Here is a 19,231-nt window from a genome sequence, read left to right on the forward strand (position 1 = left end):
GTCTTGTTTTGGCAGTACTCGACACTCCTGTCTGGTTTGAATTCTAGCTTCACTTGTTAGAAGCCTAGCTTTACGAGCAACTGCAGACTCGCTGCTTCATATTGTCTTGATGAAGTCGAGTAGGTAATTCCTGCCACGTCTTCAGATGACCTGTTGGTCTCTTGCTGCTCTCTGTGCTTGTATATCGCCTCGAATTCCCTTATTCCTACGATGGTAGACCAATTCAACCAGTGTTCACTGTAGAATACAGCGACTCTAGTTGCAAGTTGCCACCAGCTTTGATGTCGGGCTAGCTTATTTTTCCGTGCAGTAACTGGTCCAATTTAGGTCTCGGAACTTGGGGCTTCCTGCTTCATGTAGCAGTCGACTGGACCAGTCCAGTCTGTCTGATTACTGTGCGACACGCTTGCGGACTTTACAAAGAGACCATATTGACTCTCGACTGACGCCCCGACAAAGGTAGGTAAAGCTTGTTTCTTACTAGAAGCCAGATCCTTTGTTGTATTCTGAGAAAGAAGGGGGAAGTATTTAGGTTGTAGATCGGTAGTAGAGTTTCTCAAGCAGCTCGTTCTGTCTTGCTTGTTATACTTACTAGAAAACGGTGTACAGGTTGGAATTGAATGAATTGGAAAGAATACCAAAGAAAGAGCAGGGCATCATTAGTCGGCAAGCAGCATTAACATAGCGAGTGACACCATGTCAGAACGCACACCTCCAGTGATGATCGTTTTCGATATACCCAATCTTGACGACGTCGATGATTCCGAGTCCCATTCCACGTCTTCCCTCCAGACTCCACTGCATTTGCCTACTCGGCAACATCATAGGGCTCATGATCTCGCCAGTATTGCAAGTACTCCTCGTCTGACTGGATAGGAACCGCTTGATATTTGGTCAGTGGTGCAAGAGGAATACCCAACTGGTCCATCTTATCGAGCTTCTTTTGGGATGCCTCGTGGGTCTTGTTCACACTGTATACGCGGATGCGATGAGCGGACGAGGTTACATGCAGACCCCAGTTCCACGCGGCGCAGACATTGAGTGGTTGCGTGTTCAGAGAGTTATCCCAACAGCGACACACAATCTCAATCCACCCTTCGACGTCACATGGCAGATCGATCTACCAGGTTCTCCAGGTCCAGCGGCCCTGCATGTCTATCTTCTGGGATATCTCTTGATTATTCTTACATGACTGCGTCCAGGCTCAGCCGCTACGCATGTCCCAGGTCATGAGCTGGGGCGTTTCTCCAGGCTGCAGATCCTTAGGTAGCTCTGGTCCATTTTCCTTTACACCACTATTACTTCGCGATGGTTACGCTCTGAAATGAATGTGTATGTGATTCCTCGAACAGGAAGATTGAGGTAATGAAGCCCATCTTCTGTACAATACTCCAAAGGGTACCATTTCCCAGCACCAGTGAGTCTCCCACTAAGCTCGCGTTAATTCAGCAATTCTCAATCCTTTAGCACCTACTGTCCAACCACAAATAGTTACTCTTGACTTGACCGACATTACCCATTCTTCTTATCAGCCATCAAAGCTTACCTGATCTCCACCGGAAGCTCTCGACCACGTTCCACGATCGGTCCACGGATCGCCTTAGACAGACATCTATGACCGACACAATCGAGTTATACTTTGTCAAGTATATGGCAACCCTGCATTCCACGATTACAGTGGAAACGCGGAGCAGCAGGCTGCTCTTTTTGCCCTTTTAACTCAGGAAGCTCGCGCAGGTCAAGTCGGAGCAATCATTGGTACAGGTGAATTCTCCATATGCACTGCAGGCATGACCGACGGCGTCCAGATCTCAAAATCAGTGAATGGCACAAATTTGACGCAGGCAAGCTGTCCTGGACTTACCCAGCAGCTTTGGCATGCACCACTCTTCAGAAACCAAACCGAGATGATAGGCGTCAGTTTCGTGATCTTTCCATTCAACAACTCGGGGCATTTGACGTACCGCTCTGGAATCCTCTCGCGGGCGAAATGAGCCAGGGTTTCAAGTAGTTGTGTGTCCGGCATCAAGACAAGGCCTTCCCTGCCACTTCGCAATTGTACGGCGCCAGCATTGCTGGCGTACGGGCATCCTGCCAGGCGCAGTTCAGCAACGAAGCTCCTAGTATTACTGGCGATAGTGAATTCTTCACCTACACTCTGCGAGGGTATAGTACTCGTCGGTCATGGTGCGGTGGAGTACAGGATGTCGGCTTGATAGTTGTTGATCTTTCACCACACGCACTACTACGACATAAGTGAGCTGAAACTAGATACTTGTACCTTCTTACAATTCATTGTACAATACTAATTGTGAGTGTACCTGAATAGGACAATCTCGACACCATCATGTAGGCCTGAGCACGGGTCTGTATTGCCGTGACCCGGCATGCCTGACAACGGAGTAGAGAATATAGACAAAATCGAGTGCGTCAGAGGCTTGCTCGGTATGAAAACCGTCCAACACACCAGTGTGTACCGAAGACACAGTATGATGACCACGGGCTCTTTTTTCAATTGCAACCCTTCCGACGCATCATTCACTTGTCCCGTCTCCTCGATCCTCGAGACCCGATCAATCAGACAAAAGGAAGAGAACGAGCAGCTGCGGGTCGAACAACCTCAATCCGCATTCCCGGTTTCACTTCACCTCCACACTTGACGATTCCCATCACTCCCGCCATCTTCTTGACTTGACTCCCATCCCGAAACGTGAAGTGAGGCAACAAGTTGGGTCGCACCTGGTCGATCCCGGGGCCAGGCGCCCGCAAGCCTGTCAAAACAACGACAGCCTTGGAACTGGGACCAACAAAATGAAGTTCAGTACCACATGGTAGAGAGACCAGGTCAAGGCCCTGAGTGGTGATGTTTTCGCCAATCATGCCCGCGGACAGCGGCGGAGTGATTTTGCCGCGCGAGGAGACGTCGCGGAGGGTCTCGATGGAGACGATGTGAACTTGGCGGTTGTTGGTGACGGAGGGAGTCTTTTGCTGGATGGCGCGGTGCTGAACCGTTTTCCCGGCGTGACAGTCTCCAGAGACCCCCAGGCCAGCGATCAGGGTGATTTCTCCCACGGGGCTTTTGGAGACACCGTGAGAGGTTGACTTGGAGACGGACAGTACTTGGGCTTGGCCACTGTTGGACCCTGTCCGGGTTTGAGTGACCGTCGCTGTTGTCGACATGATATGGGGTCGAACGGCGTAAAGTGTTGTGGAAAGTACGAGGTAAGATAGGGGATTATATTACCTTATTGAAAACGGTTGGTCTAGAGAAGGCAATCCCTCTGCTCTATATCTGGAATCTCTGACCCATCCGCCTCAAAGTAATGGATCTACATAGAGTCCTCTTGGGATCCATGTCTTCACCTGCAGCAGCTTCAATGTACTTTATCGGTTGAAAGGCGAGGGCCGACAAACCCCCTCCATTTCTGACGTGTCATGCACAGCTGTTATGTAGTGCCATCATCGTGGTGCCAGCACACGTTCGAAGCGCTGCACGGCCAGCTCAGACGGTCACAGTACATGCGTGCATATCGCATACAGTCAACGGATGGCTCAATAGCCATTCGTCAGCAGCAGCTTGAACCCGAGGGGCCATCTGATATGATTGTAGTGAGGAGCCTCTGGACATCATGGAACACCACGAGGGACTAGAGGAGTGGTCGGCAGTCCGCTTGTCCATTTGCCGTTCGAAAACTTACTGCCACGGACATGTCTCACGTGGTGATAGCGTTGCAATCACCAGCTGGGGGGTTTTTTCTTGGAGAACAAAAGACAAAGGGATTGTTGACGAAGCGGGGAGGTATGGTGAACCGGCTTTTCTCGACTGCTACTGAACACACAAAACTACAGGCATGATCAATCCAAGGACTTAGCGGTGAAGCCTGTGCAAAGCTCAGTCTATCGATTGCATGCAGACTAGTGCAGGCTCCAGTTGGCACCATTGGAGCGCAGAGTGGTCGCCCACATACCTACGCTGATCGTGATCAGAGGAGGGGAAATCTATTGGCATATACATCTACACACTCTCCGTCGGGTGCCAGTCAACTCCGATCATATAGTAGATCCCTTTCACGACTTTCCAGATTGGGATACATCGTATACAACTACCCCCTACTACTATCTACTCCTGGATCCTGATGGCATCTGCCTTCGAGTACTTGATTGCAGTGGAATAGTTTCAAATGTGAATAAGGTGCTTAGAACTTTCCAGAGCCACATGATTCTCACTTCACCCGGGAATTCTATCGCCTTGGAGAAAAGACTGAACCTACATCTTAATCGGTGAGGTGGACCCGACCACAACTGTCGGTTGCTTCCCAGACCAGTAAATCGCCAAAGTCAATTCCAACGGACGGCTTATCGTCCACGTCAAGACATTCAACCCATGTACGATGCATTCACTTCCGAAAAGGGATTCTGCTCGCCATATCTTTTGCTCTACAAGCGTCCAAGAGTGACCAGACTCAAACGAGTCGGATATTCTGTACATGTGAACTCGAGCGGGGTTTGATGGGATACGGCTACTGTAGGGGCAGCAGTATCGATGCGTGAGAGGGATGAGGAGTGAGATTGCTATGGGGGAGAGATTCTACCTAGACTATCGACTGTGGTGGGTGGCAGAATCACATTTCATACGAACAGGGTTCAGACAATCAGTTTACCTGCACTGGGTTAGGGGTGGGATAGACCGATAGAACGTCAGGCATGGTCAAAGTTCAGACACTCTGCCACTAATGCATGCTTCTACAATCGCTGAAGCCCTGATGTACCGGACCAGCAAAGTAATGGATCCAAATAGCCGCGGGGAGTATTTCGTCGGGACCCTTCGGTGACAAGGCAAGATCAGCTTTTGCACGGTATCATCGTTGCTTCCTCATCTGCCTGTCAGATTCATCATCTTTCACTGCGGTCACCATCATGTTCGTGAACGCACCCGCCGTGGTCGGCTGGGCCTTGTTTGTTGTGGCTGGCTTCAGCTCGGCGGAGACCACTTTGGGCATCTATATCTTCCAGCGTCATGGTGATCGAACTCCGAAAATCCTTCCTCCGGCTGAGTTGACCGACCTTGGCTATACCGAGATGGTTGCGACGGGGGACTTTTTCCGAAATTGCTACATCTCAACGGATGCCTCTCCCCAAATCCCCGGTATCAGTCCCAACACGGTCAAGCTCAGTCAAATCAACGCCGTCTCCCCCAAAGACGATGTGATTCAGCACTCGGGAATGGCTTTCCTACAAGGACTCTACCTATTTATTAGAGCTGGTGCCTCGACCGAGACGCTGCGCAATGGGTCCTCTGTGCAGGCTCCACTGAACGGCTATCAACTGATTCCCATTGTCACTACTGATGCCGGACAGAACAGCGAGAACAGTCCGTGGCTGCAGAGTACCACTTCATGTTCCCAGGCGGTCATTAGTAGCAATGACTTTTACTCATCGGCGGACTATCAGAATCTGCTAAAATCCACAAAGCCGCTATATTAATCTCTGGCGCCTTTGGTGAATGAAACCTTCCAGCCCGATCAATTGTCCTACAAGAATGCCTTTGTCATCTGGGATCTTCTGCGGGTTGCGTTGATTCACAATTCCACGTCAACCTTCCAGACCGACGGTATCCTCACTGATCGTGTGATGCAAGAACTCCTTGACCTGGCCAATTCCCACGAATATGGTCTCGCCTTTAATGCTACCGAGCCTGTCCGCGGTATTGCTGGCATGCAGCTAGCGGGCCAGGTTGTCTCCGCCCTCGAGAGCATCGTGGCCGGCAAGAAGAACGCGACCAGACTCAACGTTCAATTCGGATCATACGCCACTTTTCTCTCCTACTATGGTCTGGCCGATCTGCCAGCTGCAGACCCGAACTTCTATGGGATGCCCGACTATGCATCCTCCATGGTGTGGGAGCTGGTGACCAACTCCACCAACGCCACACCTTCTCCGTCCGATATCTCTGTGCGATTCTCCTTCCACAACGGCACAAGTTACACGGGCACCTCGACCCTCCAGACTTATCCCCTGTTTGGTGGTGAGGCGACAGAGCTCCCCTGGGAAGACTTTGTCTCGTTGACTCAGAAGTTTGCCGTGGGGAGCCAGCAGCAATGGTGTGAGGTCTGTGGAGATACTACTGGTGTCTGTTCGGCCGATGCGATTTCCTCTTCCAATCAAGGCTCCCATTCCTCCTCCTCCTCCTCCTCCTCCTCCTCCTCCTCCTCCTCCTCCTCCTCCCCATCTTCGTCATCTTCTGGCGGAATGTCTCTTGCTGTTGCCAGAGTCATCAGAGCAATGCTGACACTGGGAGTTGTTCTAGGCCTCCAATCAGTGATCATGTTGGTGTTTGGCATCATACCGACAAGAAAAGCCCATTCCACTCCTACCGATCAAGCAAACATTCAGGAGGTCAAGGGCCTCTCGAGTCAGGTCGCAAGGTCAGATGCTGTCTGAGTTTTTCACGCGGAAAGTTGTATTGCATCGCGGTCTGATCATTTCGAATAAGCCTCTGTTTGTACCACTGACAAGTCGCGTGAAAGATCTTCATACCTAATGACAATGACCCGTGGACGAGCCAAGTCTTGAATCAGTTTGCGATTGAATTCAACCTTTGGACTTGAGACTTTTCGATCCCAGACGAGTCATAACGGGTCATATACGCCAATTTATTATCCACAGTCTCGCACGGGTTGTGTTTCGAGTACATTAAATAGCTCTCTTTGTGATTTGATGGCCCCATTTGTCGACAAAGTAGAAGAAATAGAGGTTGTTGACCACCAAAGTCCCAGCTTGGCGCAAGGTGAAGAGGCTCACTCCCGAACTGTAACGGATGAACAACGAATCGTCCCCAGTAGAGATTGGATTATCCCTACATGAGAGTGAATACTACGTAGTTACATGCTTTATCAACAGCGCCGTCATACTAATTACTCTTGCCCATACTAAGATCCCTCCTCCTGCCTAAGGTCCCTTGGTCAGTACTCTCACTGACTCAGTAGTAGTAGTACTATACAATAGTTCACTAGTAGTAGCCTGGCTGCTGTGGCATGTTTGGGATCCACTTTTTTAGGTACTTGATCAGTACGCAGCTGTCGATCCTTTACTCCGAGGCAGGTCCGGTTCAACTCCACCGCAAGGCCCCGTTCGGAATCGTGGTTTGAGATGACCACGATGAAACACGATCTAATCTCTTCTTACCCGCTCGTCAAACATCGGGTCGCTCTCGCCCGCGGTCGACCTGGTCTTGGACTCCTGAGAAATCCAATAGTCGCTCTGTGGGGGCATCCTCTCTCTCACCTTACGCGCAGCTTTTGCTAGTACAGTCGTAGTACTACTAGTAAAGTTAACGACTAGTAGCTTGTAAGTTAGGTAGTCTAAGAAACGCTCGGTCATGTCACTCCACCGAGATCATCGCCCCCAAATCTCCGTTGCCGCTCGCTCATGGAAGCGTTGCCCGTTGACGCCGGCCAGGGTAGACGTAAAACTTAACGACCTTACTCAAGTGGTTTGCCGAGTGCTGCCCTGGAAATCCGTAGTGGAGCACTGGAGATGGGATGATTCTTTATTTAGCTTGCGGTCACTTGGGCTACATCTATTCCTCTCACTCTCGTTCATGTCTGACTTGTGAACCCGTTTTGTCATTCTCAGAGCGCCGCACCCCCCCCCCCCTCCCTTCTCCTTCGGTCGATTCGCCAAGTCGTTCGTGAGGTCGGTTTTCATTCACCTCGGTAGCGGTCACCGTGCCTGTCCTCCTGCTGAGGGTATTCGTGCGTGGTGTGTTGCACTGACGCTTGTTGGGCCTGCTTAGCCCTGCCCCGTCAAGTGACCTCGTTCTCTTTGTTCCACTGGAAGGACTGGGAGGGCCAAAACACCACATCATCTGATCAGTTAATCATATCGGCGACGGACTCAGTTGAAACTCTCTCCCTCGATCTGGACATATCTTCTGACTCCAACACGAAAATGTGGTCCAAAGCACCGTTCAGGTCGCGTCAACCAATCGACAACTCCACCGAGGCCGGAACAACGTCAGCGTACCAGATGCAGTCCTCGGCGAAAATCCCCTTGTCGAACCAGCCCGTGAAGAGGTTACCCAGATTGCCTCAGTATGTTATGCAAAGCTTGGTTCAGACTACTTGGAGATCACGTTGAGTGACTAATGTTATAATGCGATTCATCCTGTAGTGAGCCAACCGCCCCAGCAACTGGTCCATATGATGCGACGGCCGTACCGCCGTCGAGGAAGAGCTCCGTCGGCGAGGAAGATTCAAGTGTGTCTCCAGCAATTTCGCCCATGCTGAGTCTGCGCACCCGCGACAGTGAGGAAAGCTTCTGCGTCTCTTCCATGGGAGACGATGATGATCACAATCAAGAGTACTCGTATGAGACGCCAAGCGCTTTCAACCCTTTGAACCCAGGCCGCGGCGCCCCAGAGCCGTTCCTCGCAGTTCACTCGCGGCCCTCACGGGAAAGGCTCCAGCTGTCGCAAGGGACGCCTCAGCCCCCTCATCTCTCGTCCGCCGCACCCAAACAACCGGTGCCTGCTGGGTTGAATGCAGCAAATGACCCCTCTAGAGGCGTCGCAGGATGGCAAAATCAAGCACCGCCGCGTAGCGCAGCCTTCCACAAGTCCTCCGGTTCTCACACAACAAACCTCTTCAGTTGGGGTCGGGAGCAATTTCAGCCTAGAAACAAGCACGAGCGAGCCCGAGGCCGGATGCTCAGCCGCTCCAGAAATGAGATCGACTCATCCCCATACGGTCAACGGTCCATGTCGCAGAACAAACCTCCTGCACAGCATGCGCGACGGGATACAATTTCCCCACCACAGGATACGAATCTTGGGTTTGTGCCAACCGTGGTGACTACAATTACCGCTGGGGCCCCCGAACTCCTTCCAGGTCAGGCATGTTACCGAACCTGTCAATAAAGTTTCCCCTCGTTTAGAGCCCTTGCCTCCGATCAATACAGAAGAGGATTTTCTGTTTCCGACCGAACCACAGTCTACTCAACCTGCTGTTCCTGGGATCGCCATGAACCCCAGAAATGAGATTTATAACAACCTCAGCGATAGCTCTCATGAAGATCGTGCTGCCGAACCAGAAGCGACTGATGGTCGCACCTCTTCGATCATGTCCCGCCGGCGCCCTATCCCCATAGCTATGCCAACGTCGAAGAAGCCCGTCAGAAAGCCCATCCCTTCAAAGACTTCTCCAACCTCAACAATGGCCACCCAACTCCAACCGAGCGATGGCCCCAAGGACACTTTGAGCCGTATCGAGGCACTGGAGACACGTCGTGATGAGCTTGCCAAGCGCAGATTCAACCTGGAGACTGTGATTCACGAATTGACACGAGTAATTCAGCCGACCTCAACCATTTATGATCAGGCCGCCAAAGCTGAGGTCAAACGAAGTGTACAAAGCATCGAAAATGAGATTGCAGAGATCAAACGAGAAGAACATGAGCTGGGACTGAAGGCCACTCGCGCATGGAGAAAATTGGACGAGCGTGAGAATCATGGCGACGGGAGTAATCTGTGGGTCAAGCGAGTCACGAGTTAGATAACCTTGTACTCCGACGCGACACTGCTCGCGATATCCCTGATAATGTTTTTGTCTATCTTTCCTTCCTTTCAGCATTTCCAGCGAGCGATTCGAGTTTTCTTGAGTATCAGCAAAGTCAATCACCACGATACCCTCCCTAGCCTCATTTTTGCGCCACCCCCACGATGAGGTATCTTCTGTTCAATGAGCCGTTGATGATGAAGCAATAATCAAGACCCGCAAGATCGCTTTTGTTCGAGTCACAATGAAGGACTGTAGACTTGAACAGTGAGATGGCATTGACATAATACGTAAAAGAGACAGGACTCAGTTGTAAGGTAGTCAGTAGTCACTACTAGTTACTACTAACTAGTAGTTAGTAGTCCGTAGTCGAGTATGTCTTACATGGTTCACTGAATGAGGGTGGACCGGATAACAGGTAACGTCAGTTCGACTGATAGATCTCATACCGCCTGCCAAAGGTGGTAACAAGGCTCACAGTGCTTTTGGCCCGAGTCTTGCGATCGCAATTACAGCGTGCCATCTACTCCCATTTCATCTCCATAAAGCACGCACCCTCCCTTGGCGTTGCCCTTTTACATACATTTCTCTCCGGTTTTCACTCTTGGCCGAGTCACAAGTACCGTTCTTCATCGGTCGCAGGACTCGGGTGTGTGAAGGCAGGCGTTTTCAGCCGGTTGGACTTTCGCGTCTCCCCGCCGATTCTTATCGCAATTCCAAAGCTTGGGCTAACTGGGAACTTCTCACTCAAGCCTTCCCACCCAGAAGACGACTAGCAGCAACAGCAAAAAGCAGCTCATTTCAGGGAGGAGAAAAAGTGAAAGCTGCCTAGGCCGGAGGCCACTCTCTTCCGTCACAGATAAGGCTTGTACTAGACAGCGTTGCGGTTCGACCCAAAAGAAACATGGCGTCTCGCGATCACTCGAGGTCCCCATCGACGCTTTCTGAGGGTGAGATTATCGAATCAGGCTCAGAGATGAAGGCAACTACGTCAAAACCTCCTCTTAATGGCACCAGCGTTGACCGTCCCCCCAGAGATAGTTCTTCCTCGGCGCGGAGATCTCCCGGATCTTTGAGAGGCAGCAAATCGCCTCGACGACGCAGATCGTGGACAAGATCCAGATCCCGCTCACGCTCACGTTCGCCATACCGTGACAGCAAAGGCTCGAAGCGAAGACGCGATGACAACTATGACGGACCTCATGATCGCCGCCCTCGACACGAGCCCTCGTCGCGTCGATATGGGTCGCGATACGATGACAGACCCCATGATCGAAATGCGCCCCCTCGCCGGCTGAAATCATACCATGACTACGATCGTGAGGATAACTATGGCGAGAGCCTCCAGTACACTGATGACTACGACCGTCGCAGGGAAAAACAACCGCGCACCCGCAGTCGATCACCGTATCGCGACGTCAGAAAACCGAAACAGTATGACGATCCGATGCCGAGTGCGGGTGGTGCAAGAACTGCTGGAGACACGAGGTGGCGCTCGACTACTGACCAGGTTGTGAGCGAAAGAGGAAAGACCCCAACAGGCACTCGCGAACCAGTGGTTGGTGCTGAAACACACAAGACTCAGGTGCAGCAAGTCCCTCCGAGGCGTGCGCATTTTGCCGATGAGTATGTTTCTTCCCCCCAAAACTCTCCATTCAAGTTGAACGTATCTTTTGGGTAGCTAACATTCTTGGCTAGTGCGGATACCCACATGGCAGATTCGACAGCAGACGCACAGCCGGTCGAGCCGATGGATGAGGCGGCCGCTTTGGAAGCTCGTCGTAAACGGCGCGAGGCAATCAAAGCCAAGTACCGCAGCCAAGCCAGTCCGATGCACCTGAGGGCCCTGCAAGTTCCCGATGGCGAGACGGACTCATCCGCAACCGGGACCGAGCCTACGAATGCAAGCACACATGGGAGCCCCAGTAAGTCTCAATTGCCCTCGGCTCTTCGGAAGTTAGCCAGTCCTCAAACGCTGACGGATGCTTTACAATTTTTTCCAGGTTCCCCGCGACTTTCATCTGCACCCAATACTCCAAGCGAGCAAATTGGGGATGCCCTCTCTGACTTTACAATTAGCAAAGATGCAGATCTGGTCAACTCCACTGCTCCTACAGATGCGACCGAAACGGACGAGCCCTCTGCTGCGGATTATGATCCCATGCTAGATACCAAGCAGGAACGCGAAAAAGCCAGTGGAGCCAAATCAGCAAACGGCGACGTCCCATCGGCCGCCTACGACGAGACACAGACCACCAGGCAGGACATTCTTCTACCAGACACGGCCCCTCAACAAGCCCTGCCCTCGACGAAAGCCAAGGATCCATACGATATGTTTGCCGAAGATGACGACGACGACATGTTTGCCGAGGAAACCACTGGCGAACAGCCGGCCCACGCATCGGCCACCGCGGTGCCACAGCCTCAAGAGTTGGACATTAGCATGATGGACAACTGGGACGATCCCGAAGGCTACTATAATGTACGGCTTGGTGAGTTGATCAACGGGCGGTATCACATTACTCAAAATCTCGGGCGAGGAATGTTCTCTTCGGTCGTACGAGCGACCGATTCAGTTACCGAGACCGTGGTTGCGATCAAGATCATCCGCCAGAACGATACCATGCGCAAGGCCGGTATGAAGGAGATCGACATCCTTGAGCAGCTACGAGAGGCCGACCCGGAGGACAAGAAGCATGTCATCAAGTTCATCCGCTACTTTGACCACAAGGGACATCTTTGCATGGTATTTGAGAACCTGAGCATGAATTTGCGCGAAGTCCTTAAGAAGTTTGGACGTGATGTTGGGTTGAACTTGAGGGCGATCCGTGCCTACGCGCAGCAGATGTTCCTTGGGCTGAGCCTACTTCGCAAGTGTAACATCCTGCACGCGGATCTCAAGCCGGATAACTTGCTGGTCAACGAACAACGAAATGTCTTGAAGGTCTGCGATTTGGGATCTGCCTCCACCGCGTCGGAGAACGAGATCACACCATACCTTGTCAGTCGCTTTTACCGTGCGCCAGAGGTCATTCTTGGTATTCCTTACGACTTTGCCATTGACGTGTGGTCCATCGGCTGCACGCTCTTTGAGTTGTACACGGGCAAGATCCTTTTCACGGGTCGCAATAACAACCAAATGCTCAAATCAATCATGGAGTGTCGCGGCAAGTATCCACCGAAGCTGCTCAAGCGAGGCTCGCTTTCTCACATGCACTTTGACGATATGCTCAATTTCCACAGCGCCGAGGAAGACAAACTCACCGGCCGTCCGGTCACTCGAATCTTGGACTTTAAAAAGCCCACTCGGGATCTCAAGACGCGTCTGATGGGGAAAGGGACGAGGGGGATGTCGGACACGGACGCCAAGGATTTGACATTGTTCGTGGACTTTCTGGATCGTTGCCTGACTTTGAATCCGGAGAAGCGTTGCACGCCTGCCGAAGCGCTTAAGCATCCCTTTTTGAATCGGAAGTAGGGCTGGCAGGGATTATCGACGGGATCAACGGGGTGAGGTGCCAAGACGATACGATTGTTGGAGGAAGTTATCTATCAACAACTTGACAAGGAGAGAAAAGAGAGATTTGGGATGCCATGTATCTACACAAAAGATTTCATAGGGTTTCATATGACTTGCACGATCATTCGCAGCGGACTTGATTTGTTTACGTAGTCTACTGGGGTTGTAGTCTGAAGCACATGACTATCACTAAAATGACTAGGTAGTGGCACACCCCCTAGGTTTTTGTTCCACATGACACTGCAGTGAGACGGCAGGAGAATATAGCGGGATGAACATCCGGGCCGCATACCCTCAAGATAAGAAGAGGATGAGTGTAGATGACGATCGAGATCATCTCACGGAAAACGATTACCCCCCAACTCCGCACGGAACGTACAACCAAAGATTCAAATCTGGAACGCGAGACCCCATGGCCATCTTTCCCGTGCAAGTGTATAACTTAGCTACCTAGGAATGAGAACAGCTTGCGAGAACCGAACATGGCAGAAGAAGATTTCCCTGGTAGCCAATCCCATGGGTACGTCGAGATAGTGGATATTGAAGTGTTCGGGTCGTTGATCTTTGAATGTCTGGCGATTCGAGCGGAGAGAAACCTGATCTTAGGAGAGGATGGTGTTTGCATGGCATGTGATTCTGCCGACTCACCACAGTCCATAGATTAGGTAGAATCTCTCCCCTACAGCAATCTCACTCCTCGTCCCTCTCACATATTGATATAGCTACCCCTGGCGTAGCCGTATCCCATCAGATGGTTGTATGATTATACATTGGTTCATATGCTATTCTTATACAGTGTTCAGTATAGTACACACTGTATACTATACACTACAGTCTACACAGTAGTATAACAGCCAAGGGATTAGCAGGGATTTATCAACATTCAACGGTGAGCCTCGCTTAGGTCTTTGGCCCCAATGGGATATAGATCATCCAGGTATCTGTGGCCTCTGTAAGTACCGTCTCTAGCAAGGACAAATGGCAAGGTCCGTATTCTGTAGTCTGCGCTAAAGTCCCACACCAGCCCGCCGACGGCCGCTGTGCGTGAGCTCGAGACTATGTCAGTGGCGCTATCTACTACCTAATTAGGTAGTCCAATGGTTCTCTTCGTCGATAGTTCGTTTACCCCGCGCAACACCTAGTAGCCCGCAGTGAGGTCGTATACGTCGCCCGATTCCTGGGGTGCGTGATACATAGATACAGTATATCATAGCAACATGACACATGCGCGGCTTACTGTATTGTTCTCTGGTGAAAGATGTGATAAGGTAGGACAATCTGTTTCCGTGGTCGCGCAACCTGGCTAGAGTCGAGCTTGGAAGTGCATGACGACTGACGAACAATTCTACTTTTGTGTTTGGTGCAGAATGTCGCAGTTCTTATCTGTCATTCTGCTTGTTGAGTAGTGAGTAAGACTCGAGAGTGAGGGTAACTCCTCAGTACTAGTAGTACTGTAGGTAGGTGTACTGTGTATAAAGGCTGAGGGTAAGCGCCGGGGCCGTCAGGGGTTACAGAGAACCAAGGCTGGGCGGGAAATTTAGTACTTTACTGTACGTTGACGATTTCATCGTGGGATATCACGAATGGATGGACATGATTCAATACATAGAAGGCTGTGTTGGCATTGGTACGAGCGTACGGAATCCAAGTCAAGGACCGACGAATCTTGAGAGACAAAAGGAACTACATGCAGCCTGTACGTAGTTTGTAAATCTAGTTTAGCTGTTGTACAGTATCTTTCTGGAAAAACAGTCGAGGTTGCTTCAACCGACGCAGCAACTTTTGTGGAGAAAAAAAAGAACATAAAAAACAAAACTCTATTTTGGTCGAAGCCAAGGTGTTTGTCCGAGGGGTCGATATTGGGAGAAGCTTCCAGTCTGTAGCGACCCATCTGCGACCTATAGTCATCTACTTGTGCATGATAGCAAGTACCTGACTACATGTCGCTGAATGCAACAGTTGACCACCAGGTGGGCAGGTACCGTGTTAGACTTCAAACCCAGCATGCCATCGGAAAGGCTAAATAGACATGAGCATTGAGAAGCCAAGGCCAAGGCCGCAGGAAAACGCGGTTTCAAGTCGTTCGAACCACTGGGTTCGCATGGCGGTCTAGATCGGTGTATCTTGAGGGACGACTCGAGTTGCTCACCCATGGGATTGAGGTCCCCGCAACCGATGATCAGCTTGGAGAATATGATAGGATGAGTTGTTGTTGTTGGCCGAGGTCTGTAGTACTGTATAACTACAGTATCAACTACCTAACTTTATACAAGTATACATAGTTGGCATATTATCACATATCATCACATCCACATGAATTCGAGCTGCGTGCCAAGGATGACTCGGTGGAAATGTTGATGGTTCGAGGTCGGGGAAGCGAAGATTCGCAAGACTGGGTGGGTCTTCTGGAAGGATGTGGTCGACGTGTGTGACTGTGCCGTGGCTTGCTGGACGATCATTGCACAGGAGATCTCGAGCCGTGGATATATGGTGGCAACGTGGTATGAATCATTGATCGACTCGTTACTGTGGCCTCTTGATCGTTGACTGCGGAAAGATCAGGAGCGAGCCTTTCTGGAAGGATGCACGTACCACTCAATCTGGGGCCCGAGGGTTTCTATTCGATGGGCGAAGACACTTTTTGCCCTTGGATAGGATCAACGGGCTGAAGATCATAATCGAATCATCTTGCTTTTCAGCCGTGGATCCATTCTTCAAAGTATGATTCTCGAAGGGGTTGGCTCACGCTGTACGCCGTACAGTGTACAGCCTCGACTGAGAAGGAGCTATTATTAATTCTCCATGAAGGAGGTAAAGTTAGTCGTAGATCTCCCATGATTACGTCAAAGGGGGGCTCCACAGACTACAGTAATAGTAGGACTAGGGAGTCTAGGGACTCTCGGGACTGCCAAAGGACAAATCCACTCAGCCATGCAATGATTCTTTGCCACGAGCCGAGAAAGGAGTGGCAAATTCCCTCTCCATGCGCAAACATCGATAGAGGCCAACCCATGATGAGTAGTGTCGGCTGTCTGCGTGATGATGCCCGGGGCAGGGTGTCTTTTGTGGGGCATTTGCATCTGGGATAGGGTATAGACTAGGTATTGCTACGTTTGTTGGTGTTTGAAAAGTCTAGACGGGTTGATGAACCTCCTAGGAGGTGGTGATCTCTCTCGCCAAGGAAGAGGCTCATTCATACCGACCCAAGATGAACAGTACTGTCCATGTGCCGGAGTCCTGCTGGAAACCCCTCGGTTGATCCGTCCCATGGAGGAGGAGGTTCAATTGATGCAATTGCGAGGGGATATCCGATATCCCATCAGGTCTGCCCTCTGCGGCGAGCGTTGTGATCACTTACCTTGAGCCTTGTCTGGCTACTATAGAGATGAACGAAGAGAAAACCTACGAGCGCAAAGGACCACCAATTGTTGCTGTAGCAAAGGAAAAAAGAGATTTCTGGAATACAGGCGAACCACAAAGTAGCGGCGGTATCTACATACTACTAACTACCTATACCAACTACACTACTCATTCACGACATCGACCTTGTGCCCGTGGGGGGGGGGGTTCGTCACCAGATGTGATGCATCGTCCCAAGATCATGTGACACTTCACCGCTGTTCGCTGGCCGCCCTCGACATGGAAATCCAACCAAACAAACACTTCCAGTAGTCAAGTTTGGAACTTGGGTAGTAGTAGTTCCAGTGGCCCTGCGATAGTTCCAAAGTAGGTATGTGGGAAGGGTTCTCACAGGCAGCCGGAGCATGGGACCTTGGCCTTGGTCAGGTAGGACTCGGATGTTCCAAGTGGTCAGCGAAAAGGGGTACTGTTGGGCAAAGACCGCATCTCATCGTCATCGAGACACGACCTTCTCTCCTCTCGATAGACCAAGTCTTGCTAAAACTGCCCAGTACTCTCTATACAGTGGACTCTACTGGACGGTTGCACAGTCGTAGACCAAAGACCCTGCCGCGGTTGGAGCCAGCATGGCCGTTTGTCATGCACAACGCATGCCATGAGCCAGTCTCGACGCTCGACACCCTGGCCATCATCCGAGGTGATTTGGCGAGGAGTCCAGGTACACGACTATCCTTCTGTGACTGTAGTCATGCCGGTCTGATTCGAGCGCCTGCTTCATGGCCTCGCCTACTGTTTAATGTTTTCGTCCCCTGCCTCTCTGGTCTGTGGGGGCGAAGAACCCGCATTGGCCGGGCGGTTGGTTGGCTCGAGGGGGTTGTCGAGCTTGCCTCACTCTTTTCTTGCCCTCTCCTTCGTCTGTCGGAGGGGGGGGGGGAATTGTTCCAGCCGCCGACGTTTTTGTTTCTTTCGAAACGCATGAGGCTGGAAACGGGAGTCCCCAGTCTAGAGAGACTTTTCCGACCGGGTCAAGTGTCAACACTCCACAGGGGGAATGAGGATCAAGATTGCTCCTATTACTCCTGTTATAGTCGTACTGTACTTGGGTACTTCGGACTTGCTGTGCGAATCACTCCGTCTTTCCAGACTCGAGACCCCGAATCATCTCTAAAGCCCCAAAGTTTGAACAAGCAAAGTTGTACCACCGATCACGGGAGTGCAACCAGCCACTGATCGATACATGCCACCTGACCTGCTAGTGCCACTCCACGACGAGTCCTGTTGTCGAATCTCCAGAGTCTCTCTGCCCCGAACCGGAAATGGGTCCATGACCTGAAAGGCTGACAGTGACACCGTCCAGTCCCGTCCAGTCCCGCACGGTCCACCTGGAGTGACCATGCTTTCTGCTCCGTCACGATCCACATGGAACCTTGCCCGTTTGCTTTTGTTTCCCTTGGAACAATCCAGCCGAAGCCCCCGGGCAGACAGTCACTAGTGACACCTTCTAGCAGAGCTAGCAGAGTGTGTCCCCAATTCAAGGTTCTCGGACGAACTGGGCGTTGGGGCGTCATGGCCTGGTTTCCTGGTGCCTACCCTCTGACGGTGGATTGACTGATGGATCGAGAGAGAGAGAGAGAGAGAGAGAGAGAGAGAGAGAGAGAGAGAGAGAGAGAGAGACAAAGCGAGAGAAAGTCCAACTTGGATTCGAGTGCCTGAGTTTTCATAAGATGTAAGCTACCTCTCTCAGGCACCAGATGTGGAGCTCATCATGCAGACATGCACGTCTCCATATTTGAGACCAAATTACGGTGAGGAGGGCGTGCTTGGTGACCGCTTCGTTTGGGAGAGGTACTACTACTACTCTACTACTACTACTACTACTACTCCTACTACTCCTACTACTACTACTACTCCTACTACTCCTACAGCAGGTACTATTACGACAGTACTATCATACTATCATACTATCATACTATCATACTATCATACTATCATACTATCATACTATCATACTACCACTATCACTATCATTGATTCACTACGTGATCAACTGACGAGACATCACAGACACTCATTGTTATCGATAAGCTTGGGATCGTCTCTCCCCGGGATACAAACGCATTGTAGGCATCATCGTACACGACTACTGTCGATGGGTCCCAGTCAAACGAGCCACGGTGACGAATCCAGTCAGATGGACTCGGCGCTGCCCGTGGGACGGGACTTGGGACACATGGCTGGTGCGAATTCCTAACACGGCGAACTATCCACTACCTGACCACCGTGAAATTGGAAATTGGTACAGACTACAGTGTAAACTTAGAAGGACATTAGGAAGAGGAAAAGCGGAAAGCAGCAGTAGGACCAGGCGCTAGAGAGGGGCGAGTCGAAGTGGGCGTGGGCGTGGGCGTGGGCATTCCCAAACGCGGGAAATCAAAGTCTCCAAGGCTGGCCAGAATGGGCGGTCTCCAACCTTAAAAAGTCATCCCAGGCTCACCGGTGTTGAATTCCCAGGGAGACTTCTTTGGGAGTCATGGGTTCAGTTCGTTACTTCGTTCCATCGGTGCCTCACTGCCTTCTTTTTGGCGGCTGGGTTCCAAGGTGGAGAGGATTGGGCTTCGAGTGGGGAGGAGGAGCAATTGTGGACTCGAAGACTTGAGAGTGGAGCGGGTGCGCGGACGAGGGAGGACGAGGACGTGGAATGGGCGGTGATTTCAGTGGAAATACGAACAATGTATTCGATGCATGTGGCAGACTTCTACAAATCGGACCACGACGGATGAACGGGGGAGCACTTTCA

General features: G+C 51.2%; 6 protein-coding genes across 6 annotated transcripts; 4 read left to right on the forward strand and 2 right to left on the reverse strand.

The window, feature by feature from the left end:
- Positions 1-808: 808 nt before the first annotated feature.
- On the reverse strand, positions 809-1,038 carry N7539_001918 (uncharacterized protein; the record flags this gene model as incomplete). The annotated part of the gene is made up of 2 exons (XM_056931521.1): positions 809-971; positions 1,007-1,038. The coding sequence occupies 2 exons, from the start codon at positions 1,036-1,038 to the stop codon at positions 809-811; spliced, it is 195 nt and encodes a 64-aa protein (XP_056793552.1).
- Positions 1,039-2,577: 1,539 nt separating this feature from the next.
- On the reverse strand, positions 2,578-3,180 carry N7539_001919 (MOSC domain-containing protein; the record flags this gene model as incomplete). The annotated part of the gene is made up of 1 exon (XM_056931522.1): positions 2,578-3,180. One exon carries the CDS (start codon positions 3,178-3,180, stop codon positions 2,578-2,580), a length of 603 nt encoding a protein of 200 aa, XP_056793553.1.
- Positions 3,181-4,917: 1,737 nt separating this feature from the next.
- Positions 4,918-6,441, forward strand: N7539_001920 (uncharacterized protein; the record flags this gene model as incomplete). The annotated part of the gene is made up of 2 exons (XM_056931523.1): positions 4,918-5,409; positions 5,518-6,441. 2 exons carry the CDS (start codon positions 4,918-4,920, stop codon positions 6,439-6,441), a joined length of 1,416 nt encoding a protein of 471 aa, XP_056793554.1.
- A 1,509-nt stretch (positions 6,442-7,950) lies between these two features.
- Positions 7,951-9,551, forward strand: N7539_001921 (uncharacterized protein; the record flags this gene model as incomplete). The annotated part of the gene is made up of 3 exons (XM_056931524.1): positions 7,951-8,093; positions 8,173-8,888; positions 8,935-9,551. The coding sequence occupies 3 exons, from the start codon at positions 7,951-7,953 to the stop codon at positions 9,549-9,551; spliced, it is 1,476 nt and encodes a 491-aa protein (XP_056793555.1).
- Positions 9,552-10,458: 907 nt separating this feature from the next.
- N7539_001922 (putative serine/threonine protein kinase (Prp4)) lies at positions 10,459-13,032 on the forward strand (the record flags this gene model as incomplete). The annotated part of the gene is made up of 3 exons (XM_056931525.1): positions 10,459-11,180; positions 11,253-11,479; positions 11,558-13,032. 3 exons carry the CDS (start codon positions 10,459-10,461, stop codon positions 13,030-13,032), a joined length of 2,424 nt encoding a protein of 807 aa, XP_056793556.1.
- A 5,167-nt stretch (positions 13,033-18,199) lies between these two features.
- Positions 18,200-18,465, forward strand: N7539_001923 (uncharacterized protein; the record flags this gene model as incomplete). Its single annotated transcript, XM_056931526.1, has 2 exons — positions 18,200-18,239; positions 18,278-18,465. 2 exons carry the CDS (start codon positions 18,200-18,202, stop codon positions 18,463-18,465), a joined length of 228 nt encoding a protein of 75 aa, XP_056793557.1.
- Between the last annotated feature and the right edge of the window lie 766 nt (positions 18,466-19,231).

The sequence above is a fragment of the Penicillium diatomitis genome, assembly GCF_028827545.1.
Source record: "Penicillium diatomitis strain IBT 30728 chromosome Unknown utg000002l_segment0_segment0, whole genome shotgun sequence".
Taxonomy (NCBI): domain Eukaryota; kingdom Fungi; phylum Ascomycota; class Eurotiomycetes; order Eurotiales; family Aspergillaceae; genus Penicillium; species Penicillium diatomitis.